This window comes from Gracilinanus agilis, chromosome 2, assembly GCF_016433145.1.
Source record: "Gracilinanus agilis isolate LMUSP501 chromosome 2, AgileGrace, whole genome shotgun sequence".
Taxonomy (NCBI): Eukaryota; Metazoa; Chordata; class Mammalia; order Didelphimorphia; family Didelphidae; genus Gracilinanus; species Gracilinanus agilis.
In genome coordinates, this window is record NC_058131.1 from 237,546,238 (window position 1) to 237,567,959 (window position 21,722).

A 21,722-nucleotide genomic window follows, 5' to 3' on the forward strand; every position below is an offset into this window, starting at 1 on the left:
AAAGCATGACCCAAAAAACAAATCTGCCAGTCAATTAGCAAAAGTGAGAGATAACCAAATGATAACCCATAGGTTCCCCTTGTATCCACAAAACATCAAGAGAACTAGAAGGGAAAGGAAGAAAGGAGGGAAGGTAGAGAGGAATGAAGAGAGGAGGGAGAGAGAGGGGGAAGGAGGAAGAAGGGAGGAAGGAAGGAGGGAGGGAGGGAAGGAAGAAAGGAAAGAGGAAGGTAAGAAGGAAGGAGAGATGGAGGGAAGGAAAGGAGGGAGGGAGGGAAGAAAGGAGAGAGGGAAGGAGGGAAAGAGGGAGGGAAGAAAGGAGAGAGGGAAGGGAGGCCAGAAAGGAAGGAGGAAAAGGAGGGAGGAGAGAGAGAGAAGAAGGGAAAGGAGGGAGTGCTATGTGAGATAGGGAAGGAGATAGCTCATTCCTGACAAGCTTCACTTAGGAAGAGGTATTTCAGTTAAACTTTAAAGGATTCAATAGGTAAGAAGAGACAATGGAAATTACATGCAAAAGTGAAGGTATAGAGTATGAGAGACAGAGCATAGTCTAACTCTTGCTCTTCTTTTTATCAACATTTTCTTTTCCAGCACAATATAGAGGAAAGTCAGGAGAGATCTGGGATCAAATCCTGCCTCTGGCACTTTGTGACAATACCCAAAATACTTATCTTTAAGCCTCCTAAGAAAAATAATTTTAATAGTTTTTAACTCTACCCCAATTTAACAACAAGAAATTAATACCAACACTATTTCTGAGGCCCTACTACATCCAATGGCCTGAGATGGGGGTGGCTCTCCTGTTGACTTTGGTCAATTAGTGAGCCACTTTGCCAGGAGCCAGGCTGGCTTAGGCTGTCACTGTACAGGCAGGAACAAAGCTATCCTGGCAGGAAGCAGCACTGCACATCCCATAGGCAGGTGCTGCTAAATAAAACCAGGCCTGTCGATTTCAGCTCTGCATAACACATGGCAAAAGCCAATGCAAGGAAGAAGAATCAATGCTGAGCTAATGGAAAAGAAGAAACAAACCTTACATGGATCAAATTACACTGTCCCCAAAACAGTCAGTTAGAAAAAACTCCTCATGCTTGACAGAATACTCCTTTGATGTATTAATTGCCGTTTATTTATCCATTTAGCCTATTCAGCCAGGCTGCCCTTTCCAGGAACTGAATGGATGAAAGCATCTGGCACCATGAGAACAGTACTGTGACCTGATGGTCAGAGCAGAGAGGAGCTTTTCACTGGGACTCAGACCACTGCTATGCATCAGCCTGGAGGTGCTCAGCTCCGTCTTTAACTCAGGATAAAGTCTTGGGGACTCCAGTTACAGACTATGAACCCTGGTGGGTTAATTCAGCCCCCACTCTCAAAATGTGATTACACACAAATGGCTTTCAGCCTGATTTTGCCAAGGTTTCTGTAAGTATCTAGTTTAACACAACAGCATCCATGACTATCGTTGTTCATTTGTTTCAGTTGTGTATGACTGTTACTCCCTTTGGGATTTTCTTGGCAAAGATATTGGAGTGGTTGGCCATTTTCTTTTTCCAGCTCATTTTGCAGATGATGAAACTGAGGCAAACAGGATTCAGTAACTTGCCCAGGATCACACAGCTAGTAAGTGTCTGAGGTCAGATTTGAACTCAAGAAGATGAGTCTTCCTGACTCCAAACACAGAGCTCTATCCACTGGCCCACCTAGATGCCATCTATGACTGAACATATAGGTATAAATTCATACTGAGTAGTCTCGGATATTCCTCTGTTTCTACACTTCTCTCTGCCTTTTCCAAGTGCTTATCAGCTAAGTCTCTGCTCTTCTCTTCCTTCTCACTCTCCAAAGCTTTAATCCTATTCATTTTCTTCCGAATATATCCTCTTGGGGCAGCTAGATGGCTCAGTGGATAGAGAATTAGGCCTGGAGTCAGGAGAACCTGGATTCAAGTATGACCTCAGACATGTCCTAGACAAGTGACCTTGGGCAAATCACTTAACCCCAACTGTCTTGCCTTTACCACTCTTCTGGCTTAGAATCAGTACTCAGAATCAATTCTAACACAGAAGGTAAGGGTTTATATAAACATTTATATTTCTCTTTCTACTTTCTATTTTCATCCCTGAACTTTCTCTTCACAATAGCACTCCTAGTCTTATAAGGACTTTTATGTACCCCAAACCAGCAACAAACATCAGTCACTGAGAGATCTGAACATTCTCCTTTAGGAAGTATTGTGTCTTCTTGATTGGGTAAAATCCCCAATGTCTGGATGACAAGTACCATTCTCCCTTATTTTAAAGTAGAAAATGAGCCAAAGAGAGAAGAAAAGGGATTTGCCTACTCATAATAACCTAGCAAAACAAAAAACCTGTTTGTCATCCAAGCAGCTTCAGCATCCTGGTTTTCAAACTCCAAAATTATTGCAGGCATTAACTGTGCCCCACTTTGAAGGGACTAAGAGTTAGTAAATGCAAAAAGTAACCTAAAATGTCCTGAAGATAGAACTCATTGAGAAGCAACAGGAAAAGCCAGGCAGAAGTAAGTCCTTGGCAGAAAACCGCTCTGAGGGCTGGATCTGAAGCCTACAATTAATAAGGCCATTTAAAGCCACCTGGATTGGTTAGAAGGAGACACTTGCTAAGGATAAAGGAGCCGAGTTTACCCACCTGCAGTTTGCTAGGCTGCTGCTCAGACCCCACCGTTAAAATGGATCAAAGTAACAGGAGGACTCTGGGGATTGGGTCAGGAAAGGTTATATCAGAGAATTATTCTTTCCCTCTTACAACCTGAGAGTTCCATGCTTCAATTCCTTATTTGGCTTCCATTTAGTTCTTAATTTCTTAGTAAAACTCTAACCTTGCTTTAGCTGAATTAAGGGAAGGGTGCTGTGGTACGTGCCTAGTCTAAAGTTATGGGGAATGTTTAGATTTCCTTGGAGGTCTGATTTAGGTGGGTGGCAGCAGGAGGGAGAGAAGGATCTTTCTGGGAAGGGGACTTTTGGTTTCAGTTGCCAAATCTCTGGGCCTTCTAAGGATACTTGACTATGAAACCAAAGACAACTCTTAGCCTAGAGTTTTTCGCAGTTCCTCGTGTATTCACTAATGATGTCTCACACCTCTAAAGGGTAGATACTTGAATCAGTCCACCCCATCACTGCCAGAAGGCCCCCCTCTAACAGCTACTTCTGTTCTCTTCCAGGATAATGAACCAGGGGACGAGTGCCCCCTGCTGACTCTTAGTCTCAGCAGGGTTTTTTTCACAAAGGTCTCCCATCAAGCCCAGCCCAGAGAAGCACTGGGTATCTCTAGGCTGAAAAGCCTGCCAACAACTCACTTAAATGAGACAGAACAGGGAAACCTTCATTGAGCCTAAATCCCACTGGGATTATTAATCTCTCTCTTTCCACAAGGCCCAAGGGCATATATCAAATTATTCTAAATGACTCTTAAAATACCTATTTTTTTTCTGATTCCAAAAGAGATGATATGTTAAGCCTCCAATATATCCAAAACACTGGTAGCAAAGTTATCTACTATAAAATTAGTTCCTACAATTCTCCTACAGAACTCAACGGAAAGATGACTCCAGGAAATAGATTTAAGTCAAGTTTAAAATTATGCATTTTCTCCCCATCCCATCTCAATAGATTTAATCTTAAAATATGATTCAAGGTTTCAAATCTAGAGAAACAAAAGGAAAGAAAATAAAAAACTATTCATCCCAACTCTGACAATGCTTCTGATTCGAAGGCAACAGGGTTCCAAACGCTTTCCTCTCTGAAAAGGAACCAAGTACAATTGGTGTTAAGAAATATTCAGTTGTGTCCTCGACTCTTCATGACCCCACTGGGTGTTTTCTTAGCAAAGATACTGGAGTAGTTTGCTATTTCCTTCTTCAGTGCATTTTACAAATGAGAAATCTGAGGCAAACATGGTTAAGTGAGTTGTCCAGGGTCAAACAACTAGTGTCAGAAGCTGGATTTGAACTCAGGAAGATGAGTCTTTCTCAACATAGGTCTGGCACTCTATTTACAGTACCTCCTAGCTGCTCACTAAAAACAACACTAGAGTTTATATTGTATGCTGAAACAGCCATCCATCTACTCCAGTATTTGAAATGAAACTTTTGGCATTTTAATACAGAGGAATAGGTATGTAGCTAGTGAGCCTTAAAGGTACCTTGAAGGGGACGGGGGCAGGGGGGAGGATCTTTATAGAGAGGAAAACAAACTGGACTGTCAACGCCTCCTTCCATTTTTCTACTTATCATCTGACACTCATCACAGGAGCTAAAAGCAGCCCATCTGATATCTCCTGGCTCCACTCCTTGTCCCAAAGCCATCTCCCACCTTGCATTTGTTTTTTCTGTATGTGCTTCTCTTTCCCACCCAACCCAGACAGTGTGATTAAAGTTCTAAGTTGGGGAAGTGGAAAGAAGCTTATTGCACTAGATCTGGAACTTGGAGGAAAGAGAAAGGGGCAGGATCTTGGCAGGCTGGCACAAGTGTAGGTTATTTATAGCTACAGCAGAATGTGGTAAAGTTTAGTTTGGCAGCAAATTATTCAATATAACTTTGGAGCTGATAGCGAGAGTTCAAATTCATGTTCTTAGTATAATTCTATTTTCTGTTGATGCTCATTCATCCATTATATGACAAAGGCCTGAGGCACCACTGGCCTTGGCCTCATTATTCATGATCAGTACAAAATCCTACCTAGTTTATAGGTAGTACCCACTGCCCATTGTGATTTTACAAAACCTAGTCATACATATCTACCAGACCTAAAAAGTTTTGGACATTTCTCTAATAATTTTCAAAATTTTTTAAATTAACTATGGTGTAAATATATATATACAGTGCTTTTAGGAAGAGGGGTATTAAAAATCAAACCAAAATCAGACATTACCATTCTAATAAATTTGAGAATCATTGCTGTAGCAAACATGAAGATTCCAGGTACTAACTCTGGATGACAGTCTAGCAGCTCTGAGAAGTCCAGGGTCCTATGAAGTTGGCAGCATCTGAGTTCTCTATTACTTTGAAGGGCAACTTCCTCTTCAAGCTATCATGCCCTCCGCAAAATCACCTGGTGGCATTACTTCATCCTTGGGACTCTAGGAGTTTGAAATTTCCTCAGAAATTATAGGAAATTCATGGAGGGGTTCTAAAGGATATTCCAAAGCTCCAAGGTGGGAGAGCAGGCTAGGGATGCTTTATTTTATTTTATTTTTTTGTTATTAAGTCCTTACTTTCTGTCTTAGTAACAACTCTAGGCAATTGGAGTTAACTAACTTGCCCAGGTTCACACAGCTAGGAAGAATTTGAGGCCATATTTGAACCCAGATCCTCCTGATTCCAAGACCCGTACTTTTATACACTGAGATACCTACCTGCTCCCAGGTTGAGATTTTTTTCTTTTAAACCCATACCTTCTGTCTTAGAATCAATACTGCGTATTGACAGAAGAGTGGTAATGGCTAGGCAATGGGTGTTAAGTGACTTGCCCAGGGTCACACAGCTAGGAAGTGTCTGAAGCCAGATTTGAACAAAGGACTTCCCATTTCTTGGCCTGGCTCTCATCCACTGAGCTACCCAGCTGCTTCTATGTTGGGATATTTTTAACAACATAGAGCTTTATGAGACAAAATTCAGGCAACATACAACTGCAATCCCATCAGATGCCATTTGATTCTAATCTCCCATATAAGTATGTGATTAATTGAACTCAGAATCATAGAATCTGCAGCCTATTGCCTTAATCAATCTCTTATCTCCCTATCTTAATTTACAGACCTACTAATACCCATATGCTACATCTTTCACTTCAATCCTGAAGACCAGAAATAGGCATGGAAGATCCCACTACCTTTCTTTGTCTATACAGAACATTAACAGGGTTTAAGGAGCAATTTAAACACTAATTAAAGAGGATTTAGGTGGTTAAGTCACTCATTTCCTGTCTCTTTGCCCTCTTATTGGCTTTCCCTTTTGCCTGAAGTGCTCTGCTTCCTCACCTCTCCCTTTTAGTCGCCTAAGCTTCCATGGAAGACTCACCTAAATCTCATTTTTGGAAAAAGGACTTCCCTAGTCTCCCTACCAGTCAATGTCAATACCTGGCATTGTACATACTTCTAGGTTCCTACCTATTTACATGTTGTCTCTTCCATTAGAACACATATTCCTTGAGGATAAGATTTTGCTCTGTTTTAGGGTTGGCTTGGTTTTGCCCTTTCTTTGTACCCTAAGAGCTTTGGCATAGCATCTGGCAAATAGTAAATCTTGAATGCTTATTGACTGGCCCATTCGTACTTGACCACATATCTTTGTTGGAGGCTGGATAAATAAAACTGAGACTTATCAGATCAGATTGTCCTGAAATCCTACATTTAGAACTGGAAAGGCCATTACAGTTCCTCTAGTCCAATTCTTTTATTCTACACTAAGGTCCAGAAAAGGGAAATGACTTGTCACATAGATAAAAATCCAGCTCTCTTGATATTATAGTACTAAAGTACTTGTTTCTTCTCTATGCTTACAATTATGTATTCTTCACCCTACCCTTTTCCCCTCTGGTGGGGTGTCCCAATTCCAAAATCTCCAAAATGAAAGCCAATTCTTCAGTGAAAAGTTGAGTCAGAATTGTCTTCTCAGACTATAAACACACCTTCCTCCTTCCAATCTCAAAACAATTTATAGTTCTTCCTACAAGATAGCAGAAGAAACTGAGTCTACACTACTTCTTAGGGAGTATACTCACCCCTTATTAAGAAATAAGAAGTCACTTTGAACCTTTACTGTATAGTCAACATATGAATACCCAGGTTTAGCTAGCAAATGTGTCACCATATGTGATATGTCTATGTGTGTAACCAGTGCTTCTAAATCACTTTTTGAACTGTGTGGACAACAGAAGACCCAGAACATTTCTCAAGAGGGAGACAAAATAAAATTCGCCAGAAGTGAGATGGCCCTGATCCTCCTTTCTGGGAAAGAAGATGATACTTACTATTGAAAGTATATAGCTCTGTGTTCACTCTGGCAGGAAAACATGAGATAAGATAGAGGAGGAAAAGCTATCTATATACTATAGTATCTAGTGCTGACTTCTCTTCCTTACACCGACCTTGAAGAGGGACTTTCTGGTGACCATGGGGAAAATGGGGATAAATAGCTATTGCTAATTAGTTCGGACTACAGAGTTTCCATGAGAAAGTGAGGGGTAGCCAGGCTACACTGAAAAAAAGATAATCAGAGCCCAGTATTGAGGGGGAGATTCTAATCCTAGAGATTTTCTCCTCTGAGATGATTTCCAATTTAGCCTATCTATGTCTTGTTTATTCATAGTTGTTTACTTGTTGTCTCCTCCATTGGACTGTGAACTTCCCTTAAGATAGAGACTATTTTTGCCTTTTTTTTTTTTAAACCCTTACCTTTCTTCTTAGAATTAATAGTGTATTGATTCCAAAGCAGAAGAATGATAAGGGCTAGGCAATGGGGATTAAGGGACTTGCCCAGGGTCACACATTTAGGAAGTGTCTGAAGCTAGATTTGAACCCAGGACCTCTCATCTCTGAGCTTGGCTTTAAATCCACTGAGCCATCTAGCTGCCATCTTTTGCCTTTCTTTATATCTTTAACACTGAACTCCATGCCTGACACATAGAAGGCATTTAATAAATGTTTTTTGACTTGGTATGATTTGATTTGATATGGAGGATAAAGACCTTAAAGAGAAAGGATCCAAAATTGCGGACTGACAGCTATTAGTGAATCTCATTAGCCTTTGAAGTTGGAGAAGATTGAGCCCTTTTCCTACTTTCCCTTATTTCTAGTGTATATGCCTTAAATGAAAGCATAAAGTCCCTTTCCTTATTTTTTTCCCCACAAGTTTTAGGTTTAGGCAGTTCAAAAATACTCCTACCCATCTCAGAAGATATGGAAGGGCAAATGGAAGGTTTGGCTCCAGCTGGAGAACTATATCTCCATTTAGGTGTATTTCATCTATTTCCTTTCACTTTATGCCATATGTAGTAAACTATCTTAACAAATAACAATAATAACTAACATTTACATAGCACTTATGTGCCAAGCACTGTGCTAAAAGCTTTACAACTATCTCATCTGATCCTCACAACAGTGAACGTAGGTGCTATTATTATCCCCATTTTATGCATAATATAAAAGATTCAGTCTGTGAATGTGACCTAAGAAAGGAGAGTATAGATAGTCTTGAGGCTCATGAGCTATATACAGATCATAGATTTTACATTTTCATATTCTAAGTAATAAATCCCTTCATCCCCTGGATTAATTCTGGACATGGCTAATAGAGATAGAATGAAATTTTCCAGGGCCACTGTTGAAGTCATGAATATAATAGCAAAGAAATTATTCTAGGTGTCTACAAACTTAGCCAGTGACTGGTGGAGATACAGCAGTTTTTGTTGTTGTTTTCCAAAAACAAACAAAAACTTTTCCGAACAATGCATATGGACACTGATAGAACGACTAGGCTGGTGGCCCATGTAAGGCAAAGCCATTTCAGTAGGCAACTCGGATATTTCAATCCCTTAGCTGGATAATAAATATAGTGACATGCTACCTTCCCATAGGCTTACTAAAGGCAGAACTTCAGTCACACAAGCAGATTTAGATTGCAGTGCCACATGATTTCTGCAATGTTACAAGAATCTTGGACATAGCAGTCAAATTTAACTTTCTTTAGTGTTGGTTTGAACACACTGCTATATGTAGTTATATTTAGTTGGGCACATTATTGTGTGACATAATATTTAGAAACGTGTTCTACATGTTTATAAATTTCTGCCATATATTCATAGGTATTTACTGATGTTTGTTCTCTTGTTAGACTGTGAGTCCCTCAAATGGATACTGTCTGCCTCAGCTTTTGTATTTCAGTATAGATAATACTATAATATTGTGCCAGGGTTAGAGTTCGAAAGATGCTGAATAAATGGTGATGGCTAATTGAGAAAACTCTCTAGTGAGAACTTACCACCAAGGGTCATGATTTCAAAGTTTATGAGGAGGAAACACTTACCTCCTATCATGGACAGAAGGCATAGGCTGAAGAGATGCTTTGAGATATAAGTTAGAGCCTCTTGCTCCAAGGCTCTGAAAGGTCAAGATAATCTCTTGTAGTTTGGGGCACCACACAAAGGTGTTATCTCCACCTGTTAAATCAAAAGACATAGGGCAGTGATGATGAACTTGTGGCACAGGTACCAAAGATGGCACGCAGTGCACTTTCTGTGGGCTCACGGCTGCCCTTTCCCCTATCCTCCCCAGTGCTTGTTCCCAGAAAGGTAGTGGGATGGACTCAGGTGGATCTGTTCCCCTCCCTCTCTCCACTGTGCCTGACATTTTTTCACATCCCTTGCCCCTCTGCCCAACAGCCCAATGGGGGTACACAGTGGGTAAGGTGGACAGCTCATAGGTGGCAGAGCTGGAAGGGAGCAGAGCACTTGAGTCACACCCCTCTCCCTCCCTATACTCCTTACTTCACCTAGCCCCCTGTTCAGTAGACCATTGGGAGCATGTTCTCCTTCCCCTGTGTGGGATAAGTGGAGCAGAGTGCACCTGGCACTTGGTGGGAGGGGAGGGGCACATGGGCACAGTACTTGGTCTGGGGAGTGGAGTAGGGGTGGGGCCCAGCACTCCATCTCCAAAAGGTTTGCCATCACAGACATAGGGTATCAGGTTAGGTAGATAAGAGAAGACCTTTGGGAAAACGGTTAACGAATGTTATCACCAACACTCCTAGCAGAAGTTTTTATGAACTCATAACTCCTGGATCCCATTTTTAGACATCTATTCCAAGGAAATCAAAGACAGAAAGGGCCCACATACACCAAAAAAAATATCATCCCTTTTTGCAACAACAACAAAAAAATCTAGAAACAAAGTAAGTGCCCATTGTTTGGTAAATGGATAAAAAACTGTCACATGTGAATGTTATAGAATACTATTGTGCATAAAAAGTAAAGAATGTGAAGAAATCAGAGAAACATGGGGCAACTTACTAGAAATCTTCATGAAGAACAATATAAATGTCACAATACATAACAATGGGAATGAAAACACTAAAAGGCAGCCAGACTAAGATAATTTGTTGTGATAAATCTTATTCCTAGAGTCTAATGAAATATAATTCCTTCCTTTAAGTAGAGGTAGATGTTAAATCAGTCAATTTTGTTTAATTATTTTTCTTTGTTACAAGGGAAAATTTAATGTGTATGTTTGAGGATAGGGGATGCATGAAGAAAAGACTATAGAATAAAAAATAAAAGGCATCACAAACTTTTTTTTTTAAAGAACTACAGAAGTTCCTTTACACTATACACATCCGGTAATCTATTTGTAAGGTTTGGGGTAGCAATTGCTCAATAATTATACTACAATGTTGCCATTTGGGAAGGATACTTATTCCGTAACTACCACTTGGGAAAAGTGAACTAAACTGTTGGCCACAAAAGGAAACTAAGGATTTGAAATAAAAAATCTTTAAAAAGCTGCAAGATATAGCAGGGTTACATGTTGCATAGAGTTGAAAATAGTAGTAGTTCAAATGATGACCAATCATAATTAATCTCTGAATGTTCTGGTTCTTCCATCTATATACAATCAAATCCTTACCTCCTGGTTCATAGCCTAAAAAGTCTAAAAAATATATATACCTAGCAGGAATAAATAGGGCAATGGCTGAGAATTTTGCTGAACTGAACAAAGGAAAAAAATCATAGTCTTCTTCTTGAGAAAATTTACAGATAGAAGAACAGGAAAACAAAATACTATATACTATACACTTTCCCAAATGGCAGGCACCAACATGTACAGGAAACTGCCCTGCCTCAACCTGCCAACCTTGCAAATAACAAAAAGTATGTGACTTTTAAAAAAATTCTATGTGCCACTCATGGAATAAATACAAGATCCTCTCATTTTTACTGAATGGTCTTATCTAAATTTCCTACTATTGGCTGAGTCTCAGTTTCCCCCTCTGTGAGAAGGAAATATTTTATTTCTGGAAAGATACATAAATATCTAAGAGCAAGAAATAAACTTGACCAACAGGTACCTGAATAGGAGAGAAACTGAAAAGAAGTGACAACTAATGAAATTAAATAATTTAACTCTGACAAGAACTCAGATAACTTGAAATAGGTAGGTTGCCATGGCTAGATTATCATTCAAGAATTCAAACTACAGTGTTCAGGCAACATTCCAAAAAAACTGGAACCTCCTGTAAACATTAGATTTCCGGAGAGTAAAGACTTAACAGACTCTTAATACTACTTCCTCATCTTTAGAGCTAATCTATAAGCAATGAAGCCATTTTGAAGCAATGGAATTACTCACATTGAATTTCCCTTGTGCTAGAGGCATCAAAGCAGAATAACTACTACTTGAGGAATAGTGACACATTTAGGAATAACAAGCAGAAGAGCACTAAATCATGATTGCTGCCATGTTCATTACTTTGGATCTATATTTGAGGTTAGACAAGTTACGTAACAATCTAATTGGATCCCCAAAGAAGAAAATACTTTCATGCATTTGCTTTACTCCTTCCACTGGCTCCATGGAGGCAATAACATTGTTGCCCTCTCCACAGAGATGTTAACTGATTCTGGTGAAGCATGATGAGATTTTAGCCACATAGGTAGAAATGTGTTTGCACAATTATAGAATTGATGGCTTCTAATGGACCTCAGTGGTCATCTGGTCTAATCCATAAACCAAAGGAATACCATAACACCATAACCAGTGATTGTCCAGCTTCTACTTGAGGATCTCCAAGGATGGTGAACTTGCCATCTCTTGAGGCAACTCATTCCACTTATGGACAACTCAAATTGTTAAAAAGTTTTTCCTGACAGAAGGCCTATATTTAGCTCTTTGAAATTTCTTTTTCCATTGTTCTTGATTTGGATCCCTCTTCTAGGACCAAATGTAACATCTGATATTTCCTTGACATGATGATGATGATGATGATGATGATGATGATGATGTGTGTGTATGTGTGTGTGTAAAACAATCTTCAAGTTTTAAAGGGAATAAGGTTTAATCTTAAGATTGAAGCTACAACTCCTTTCTTCCCCCACCCTCTTTTTGAATAAGAATCGAAACAAAGCTTTTAATTTTTCTGTAAACAAGCCTCTTAAAATAGTGGACTACAGAAAAGATAGTAGGATAGAGAATAGTGGATATGCACACTATGCAGTCATTCTAAAGGTTTCATGACTTCTGGCTTCCTGAAGATCTAGTCTCTTGCCCTGAGTGACTCCCCATAATCTCCTTGTCCAGAGAGAGGTTAGAATGCTTCAATCAAAGGGGCTTACAGAAAGGGACATAAAAAAGAGCATAAATTGGAGTGCCCAGAGGAAGTGGGGACCTTTTTCCTGGGAATTCAGAATGAGTAAGTAGGTGTTGGTGTCAGCCTAGCTCTCTGAAGGGAAGGCTTTGATTGGTCACATGTGGTTGGCACCTTCCTCTTCTCTGGCATACTTTTTATTATTTAATAAATAATTATAAATTAAGACACAGTATACAGAGAATTTTAATCATTATCACGTGTGTGTATGTGTGTGTGTGTGTGTGCGCGTGCGCGTAAGCAGAGAGACAGACATACAAAAGAACAGAGACAGCCAGAGAGTTTCTGTCTATGGAAAAGCATTTGGCTTAGCAAATAAATATTCTATTTAGAGTCACAAGACTCCAAAAAGTCACAAGTCACAAGATCAAATCCTACCTCTAACACTTAGTAGCTGTGTGGCAAGTTATTCAACTCTCTGAGTTTGTTTCCTTATTTGTAAAATGGGGATAACAACACTTATACAGGCTTATATATGGGGGAAAGCATTATATAAATACCATTTTTTAAGGAAGGAAGGAAGTAGAGAAATAATAATAATCTCCAAATTATATGGAATAAGACACCAGGTCAGGTAACTAATAAAAGAGAGGACTAGACATTTTTTTTATCTTCATGGTCTCTCAAATTTCTACAAAATATAAGTTATGATGTAGAAATAAAGTGATTTCAGCAATAAACTAAGAACCTAAAGGAGGTTAAAAACAAAAACAAAAACAAGCTCATCACAGTTCTGGTAGCAAGGCTATACAAACTGCCCTGACCCATGAACATGGAACAGAATGCAATCTTACACACTAATCTCCTGGGTAGAATGGAAGAGCTCTGAGAAACAGAGGGGACAAGTCAGGGCACTGTGTGTATGGCGGGGGATGAAAGAAGAGAAAAGTGCAGGGATATGTGATACTCTACTAAGTCTATGGGAAAGAGCCCAGCATTCACCTGGGGCCAGTTCTATCTTTCCCAAAAGTCACTTGGGGCAGAGACCTAGCCTGGAGAAATATGAATTGCCTAGCTACTGAGATGTTTTGAGATCCAGCCCTTATGGAAACTACCTTGAGAGGGGAGGGAGTCAGAAAGTGAACAGTAGAGAAAAATAAGAGAGAAAAATATTGAAACTGGCAAAGGTTTCAAGAGGAAGAAAACTCAAAGACTGATCATAAGCAGATAAACCAATGGGGAAGACATTAGCAACAGAAAGAAATATGGTTCCCAGATATAATTAAAAAAAAATTCAGGTATCTATGAATAAATACTGTAAAACAAAGGAAAATGATTCAATGCTTGATGAGGCATTAGTACCCATGGATTAGGAGTAGAGCATAGAACCCTAACATGCTGTTCTTGAATGATTTAAAGGAGAAATGAGAATTGTGAGATCAGAATTTATGGACTTGAAGACAGGAAATGTAGAAACAACTTAAGGATTAACCCACAAGTTGAGAAAAAACAAAAACAAAAACAAAACACAAATCAAAAAACCTAAACATAGGAGCAGTTAGGTGGCACAGTAGATACAGTACTACGCCTAGAGTCAGAAGGACCTGGGTTCAAATCTGGCCTCAAGATGCTTCCTAGTTGTTTGACTCCATTTGCCTACTCCTTGCCCTGTTATCTTAGAGTTGTTTCTAAGACAGAGAGAAAGAGTTTATGAGGAAAAAAAAAATCTGAACACCAAAATGCAAGAAATAATACAAGAAATCTGTCTAGAACTTCTGAACCCAAAAAGCAAAGTACCAATCAAAAGAATCTAAGAACTACTAAGGGGATTGGAGAAAAAAGCCAAGGAAGAATAGGACCTTTTTATAAAGAAAAAAAAAATCAAGACTTGAAAAAAAACTTTCACAACTTTAAATGTGAATGGATTAAACAGTTTAACAAAATGAAAAAGAGTTAAAGATTGGATAAGAAAACAAAACTTCACAATCTGTTTTTTAAAATACATTTTATTACACCACTATTAGGCCTGTATCCTAAAGAGATTTAAAAAAAAAAAAGAGACAGAGAGAGAGAGAGAAACCTATTTATACAAAAATATTTATAGCAGCTCTATTTGTGGTGACAAAGAATTGGAAAATTGACAGGAAATCCATCAATTGGGGAATGATTGAACAAGTTAGGGTATATGATGTAATGGAATTATTGTGCTATAAGAAAGAATGATTTCAGAAAAACCTAAAAAGACTTGCATGAATTGATGCAAAGAACTAAGAACAAAACCAGAAGAACATTATACACAGTAACAGCAATCTTATATGATGATCAACTAAATGAGAACTAATATCAACATTACAATGATCCAAAATAATCTCTAAGAATTTAGGATGAAAAATGTTTTAGATTGGGGCAGCTGGGTAGCTCAGTGGATTGAGAGTCAGGCCTAGAGACGGGAGGTCCTAGGTTCAAATCCTTCCTCAGACACTTCCCAGCTGTGTGACCCTGGGCAAGTCACTTGACCCCCATTGCCCACCCTTACCACTCTTCCACCAAGGAGCCAATACAAAGAAGTTAAGGGTTTAAAAGATAATAATAATAAAAAATAAAAAAAAATGTTTTAGATTTACAGAGAAAGAACTGATGGTATCTGAATGTAGTTTGAAGCATACCATTTTTCAGTTTATTTTCTTCATGGTGTGTGTGTGTGTGTGTGTGTGTGTGTGTGTGTGTGTGTGTGTGTTCGTGTGTGTATGTGTATATGCATGATAGCTCTTCCATAATATGATGAATTTGGAAATATGTATAGCATGATAGCACATGTATTATCAAATTGCTTACTGCTCCAGGGAAGGAAAAACAGAGGAAGGAAGGGAAGGAGACAATTTAGAACTTAAAATACTAGAAAATGAATGTTGAAAATTGTTTTTGAGGATAATTGGGGAAAAAATAAAATATTATTGAACTAAAAAAAGTGAGAGTTTGGTCATAGGGAAGCAATGATACCACAGGAAGACTGCTGGTCTAGAGTCAAAGGACCTCGTTGTGCTTCCTTGCTCTGACTCCTGATCTCTTTACAATGTTGGTCACAGTCTTTAACTTTCGTGGTCCTCAGTTTCCTCATCTTTTAAAATGAGGGATTGAATTAAATGTCCTCTGAAGTCCATTCCAACTCTATGGTCTTATGACTTCTGCAGTCCCTAAGAATGACAGCCTTTCAGGTGTATGTATATATGTGTGTGTATAAAAACATATATGAACATATAATGTTACTTATTTGATATATATGGTTCTAATTATTAAATTACTTGAATTTTCTCTGAAAAAATACATTTAAAAATGGACATATATAGAATAAACCTGAGTAACTAGAAAAAATGTTCTACTATGCATCATGTAAATAAAAAAACGCAGGAGTTGCAATGATGTCATTTGACTATATAAAAAACAAGTATTAAAAAATGAAAAAAGGATAAATAAGGAAATTACACTCTGCTGAAAGGAACCATAAACAAAAAAACAATAGTAGCATGAGTCTTTGTGAGTCCAGACCTAGCATTCTATCCACTGTTTCACCAGTTCTAGCATTAAACTTATATTGCTCCAAATGCCTTTAGCATTCAAATTTATAAGGGAAATATTAAGTGAATCACAAGTATTCATAGCCAACAACATAATAGTGAGAGGAGATTTCAAACTACATCAAATAAAAAGCTTTCAAAATATAGAGACCTATGATCAATGATACATGTAAAAACCCAGTGGAATTGCGTGTTGGCTATGGGGAGGGGGGTTGGGGGAGGCAGGAAAGAACATGAATCATGTAACCATGGAAAAATATTTTTTAAAAAAGTTAAAAAATAAAAGATAGCACAGCAAAAATTAATTACTTTCTTTTATATTAAAAAAATAAAGTACATTGTCTAACTACTGAAAAAAAATATAGAGACCTAGCAAAATAAGATGAGGTATATATCACCATATCATTCCTATCTGCTACTAGAATTATCCCAAAGAGCTTGTCAGTGAATCTACAGAAGATGAACTTAAACAGAATCACAAGGAACTGAAAAGGACCTCAGAGGTCACCAATCCCCCTCATTTTACAGACAAGTAAACTGAGGCACAGAGAAGTTATGTGATTTACCCCAGTTCACATAGCCAGTAAATGACTAAAGTCAAATTTGAATTCATGTCTTCCTGACTTCAAGTCCATAGCTCTGTTCCCTATGTCACCTAGCTGCCTCAGTACTCTTATTCACTCACAAAAAGGAATTATTTTATCTACCTATAGTTTACAAATATTAAATATGAAAAGGATAGTAATATAATCACAACTTATTTTTGAAGCGTTTCTATATAAATTCCATCAAAATTCCATTAAAAAGGATTAAAAGCTTATAATTAAATTGTACAAGCTATTCCCTAATTGATAAATAGGCAGTTTTCAGATAAAGAAATCAAAAGTATTAATAAGTACATGAGAAAGTGTTCTAAATCTCTCATAATTAGAGAAACACAAATTAAAACAACTTACTACTTCATATCTAGCAGATTGGCCAATATGATAGTAAAGAAAAATAATAAATGTTGGAAGGGTGGTGGCAAAATTGGGACACTAATGCATTGCTGGTGGAGTTGTGAATTGATCCAACTATTCTAGAAGGCAATTTGGAACTATGCCCAAAGGGCTTTAAAAAACTGCCTGCCCTTTGACCCAGCCATACCACTGCTGGGTTTGTACCCAAAAGAGATACGCTCTTTGTAGGAGCAAAAAACTGGAAAAGAAGGGGTGTCCCTCTATTGGGGAATGGCTAAACAAATTATGGTATCTCATAGTGATGGAATACTATTGTGCTGAAAGGAATGATGAACTGGAGGATTTCTGTGTGAACTGGAAAGACCTCCAGAATTAATGCAGAGCGAAAGAAGCAGAACCAGAACATTATACCCAGAGACAGATACACTGTGGCACAATCAAATGTAATGGTCTTTTCTACTAGCAGCAATGTAATGATACAGGACAATCCAGAGGAACTTATAAGAAAGAACGCTACCCACATCCAGAGAAAGAACTATGGGAGCAGAAATGCAAAAAAAAAAAAGTATTATTGATCACATGGTTCAATGGGTATATGATTGGGGTTTTGATATTAAAAGACATATTGCAAATATGAATAACATGGAAATAGGTTTTGAATAAGGATACATGTAAAACCCAGGAGCTTGTTGGCTTCGGGAAGGGGGAGAGAAAGAATATGAATCATGTAAGCATGGAAAATTAATCTAAATTAATTAATCAATTAAAAATAAATATTTTAAAAGCTTATATTTGTTATAATGTTTTAAGATTTGCAAATTATACATTATTGCATATTCATAACAGGGACCAACTACTTAGCAAGACAGAGTTGGGGCTGGTGAACCTTGCCAGTACCCTCAAATCCTGTTGAGTCCTTTATCTTACCACAGCCCTAACCTTTTCACGTCTCTTGCCACCATATCATTGGCTACATAAAATACCTCAAATTATTTGCTGTAGTAACACTACCAGCTTCTGGCCTAGGGACCAATATTTTTCTTTCCCTCCCTCCCCCTTCATCATAATCTATGCGAACTGATCAAGAGCAGTTTGGAAGGTAAGGCCTTAGAATTCTCATTGGCTTGGTCACTCTCAGTCATTCCCATTTATTTAATTAAATGAAAAAGACAGAAACCACAATTGGAAAGCCTTTAACTAAAACACTGACTACATTCAAGTAAACTTTGTGTCCCAGTTTTCCAGAGCCCTACTTGTCCAGAGTAAGTTTTCTGGAGAGCAGAGACAAGAGAAGGAATGCAGAGAGGGTGCCAGGACTCATGTCGCTGACCTAGGGTAGCCTTGAGATGTCATGTCCCCTTTTCACCACTTAGTTTCACAACTGACTTCCCAGAGTTGTGTGGCGAAAGTGAAACATTAGAGAAAGGCTTGATGGAGCTTTCTGGTAACTCCTAGGGAGGTTTAACTTTGAAAACACTGAAACTTGAAAATAAGGATATTGGGCCTCAAACATCTGGGTAACAGTTCATCTCCAACCTCTCCTGTTCCTCTGTTCTAACAGTTGTTTTGTCTGGAAACTGTTCCTTTAAGCAACATTCTCAGGATTACTTGAACATTATGGGACTTTAGGGGGACAAGCTGTGAAAGAAGGGTCATATCTAATATAAAAGTGGTTTTTCCATCTGTGCCAGAGAAACAGCCATGATTTTACATAAGTCAACAGCTCTTGAACTCATACAGAAGCTACCCACACAGCTCAGCAGGAAGCAGGAAACAGCACAAAGCAAAAGAATGATCCCACCTGAGAGTACCACCCCCAGGAACACTCCTGCTCACTATTCTCCCTCTATCTCCATCCTTTCCTCATATACACTCCTTAGGATATTGGCCATAGGGAATAGGGAAAAACTCCTTGCTGGTTTCACCTGAAATAAATTGTGTGCCTTATGGGGAACACAACAGGGAGCCAGAACCCACATGGCTGCTGTCTGCTCCCTCCTGGAGTGAGTTGCTAGGGAGTGTTTCCTTGTATTACTGCCTTAGGGAGGCCAGATGCAATACTGCTGTCTTGTTGGGTCCTTCTTCCCTAGAGGTTAGAGCAGACTCTGACCATGGGCTCTCCATCCCCAGGATCAGGCTTATAGCACAATGTGGAAAAGAAATTATAGGATTAAAGATCCGTTTGAGGAATATAAATGACTCAAGCTGTCCCCACAATCATCCTATGCTTCTTCCATTCATGACTGAACTCTAAGAACTCTGCCTATGCTAGGGGCTTTCACTTGCTCTCTTCTCCCACTCAACTCTCACAACCTGGCTTCCAACTGAAACTGCTCTCTCCTAAATCATCAATTATCTCTTAATTGCCAAACCTAATAACGGCTTTTTCTCAGCCATCATCTTTGGCACTGTCGATTATACTCTCCTCCTCTATACAATACTGTCTTCTTTATGGGTTTTCATGATGCTGTTTTTTTCCCACAGTTCTCTTCCTATCAATTTGACCACCCCTCAGTCTCCTTTGCTGAATCTTCATCCAAGTCACGCCCAACCAGGAGTGTCTCTCCTGATTCTGTGCTGGGCCTTCTTCTCTTTTCCTTCTATTCTATCTCACATAGGGATCTCATTTACTTCATATCAACTCTATTCAGATGATTTCTCCATTTCTGTTTGTAGTATACAGAATTGGGGTGATATAGTTTTTTCTAGCTTTGGCTGAGTTCCAAAAGCTGTTAGAGGTTTGGAATCTTGAGGAAAAGGCAGTTGGCTGGATCTTCCGTGGAGGGAGGTTGTGAATCAGCCAAGCTGCTTTGATTACCTAGCTTTAATATTGAAATTTAGCCTAGCTTTGATATATTTACTTAAGAAATTATTATTTTAGATAAACCCTTTATATCTCCCTTTCCTAATACCATCCCTGCCTTCCCTCCCTTACCTTATATGTCTGTGGAGTTAATAAGGAGAGTAATTATAGAGGAGTTAAATCTGTGAAGAGTTACCTAATTGACAGCATTAGTTATAGTTAGTCAGTCATCATTTATTCCCTTTAGATAGCAATAGCACTTAGTAAAGCTGAGTTTAAAGGCAGGTCCTTACTCAGACTCCATCTTTGCTTCCCTTCCCCCACCTGAGGTTCCTGAGACAACTGATAGGGCTTTCCTTTGATCCACCTTCCTAACAAACATCCTTCAAACAAAATAAACCCTTTTGTGTTTCAACAGCCCTATTAGTATAATTTGTCTGTTAGTTATCAAGAGGGAAGAAGAGGGAGAGAGACAACATACTCTGGGCTTAGAGGGAAGCTGGGCATCCATCTTGAAGGAAGGTGTTACTTCAAAACAGGTCCCTTACTGTGAAATTAACTAAAGCCTGTTTGTTAATTTCAGTCTAGTCTATTTCCCTCAGCTTGTGTTTGAGTCTAAGTCCCAGTTTATAAGCCTGCTGTGTTTGTCTGTTTAGTTTAATTTCTCTTCTCCCTAAAAGATCTCTGTTTCCCTTCTGTGTTATACTCCTGACTTCAGTCCTATTATACCCTGAATCTCCTTTAATCCCAGCCTACCTGTAACCGAGATTACCCACTTAGCAAGTCTCCAACATCCTCCTTTCAAACTTCCTTATACCCCACCTTTCCTCAAATTATCCCCATAACATTCTGGCGAGCCAAGTCATACGAAACCTACCTTCTTCTAAAGAAAAGAAAAGAAAATGAATTGCACAAGATTGATTTTTATATTAAGCAGTCTATCGCTGCTTATTTGGTCTTTAAAGCAGGGAATGTGTGCATTTTGGCTGGTAAAAGTACCAAACATGATACAACAATCAATTGAAATCTACGACTATTATAAATGGTTTGCATTCACTTTAGCTGAATGCATATGCTTCATTCCAACAGCAGTGGCAATTGTTCTGGCTCTATGGCATTTTTTGGCAATTTTAAAAGCGGTCCTGACTCATCTGTTTAACTATTATAAGGCATCTGATTCAAAACAAGAAAATGATAACAAGGAACTAGTTGAGAACATAAAACTACTGTTCCAAGTGTTGAGGCAATTACGTGAAGGGAATGAACTCGATAAGCATACCATCTTACAACTTGAAATCGTAGAATCAAAATTTTTTGGGAAAAAAGAAACAGAGAAAGATCAACCAATACAGAATGCAGTGGAATAGATAGGGCTATTGTGCAACCTGGAGAGGGGGTGGTGCATGTCAAAACATACAAGGCATTCACTCCTAGTGATATGGAGGTTTTAAAATGCCGTTTTCCCAGATTCTACGAAAAACCGTACAAAAGTCTAAAAGAATTAAAGCAGGTGTTCACACTTTTTAACCCTAGTTTCAACGATGTCGAATTTCTTTTGGGGGAATTTTACACTCCCTTGGAAAAGGAAAAATTCCTGACCGAAACTAGGACGAACCCAAATTTAGAATCATGGCCGTTAGTACATCAAGATCTAGATTTCACTCAACACGCCAACATGAGATACTTGTTAAGATGCAGGGCTGATCTTATCAAAGCAATGAGAAATTTTGCAAAAAGGCCAAATGCATGGCAAAAATTTGAGAAACTGAGGCAAGGGAAAGAAGAGCACCCGAGTAGTTTTCTAGACAGTTATTGAAGCTGCTGAAACGATATTAGGACTTAGAGATACTCATTCCCAGGATACTATCGATCATATAAGGAGACAATTTGTAAAGGGAACCTCAATCCCGATACAAAATTACTTCAGGCAAAGTTGTCCACAGTGGGAATCATTACCACTGGAGGATATTAGGAATCATGCAGCATATATACATGATTCCAAACAGAAAGAAGTGAGAATGGCTAGGCAATCTGACAATGAGAAAGAT

The 21,722-nt window shown here is 38.7% G+C and overlaps 1 protein-coding gene across 1 annotated transcript in view; it reads right to left on the reverse strand.

Annotated features, from left to right (window-relative positions):
- The window catches only part of FAM178B (family with sequence similarity 178 member B), a 138,952-nt gene that overhangs the window by 49,823 nt on the left and 67,407 nt on the right, over positions 1-21,722 (reverse strand). Inside the window, exon 7 of the mRNA XM_044661039.1 lies at positions 9,065-9,197. Within this exon, the coding sequence (XP_044516974.1) occupies positions 9,065-9,197 (133 nt within the window). The remainder of the gene's footprint in view (positions 1-9,064; positions 9,198-21,722) is intronic.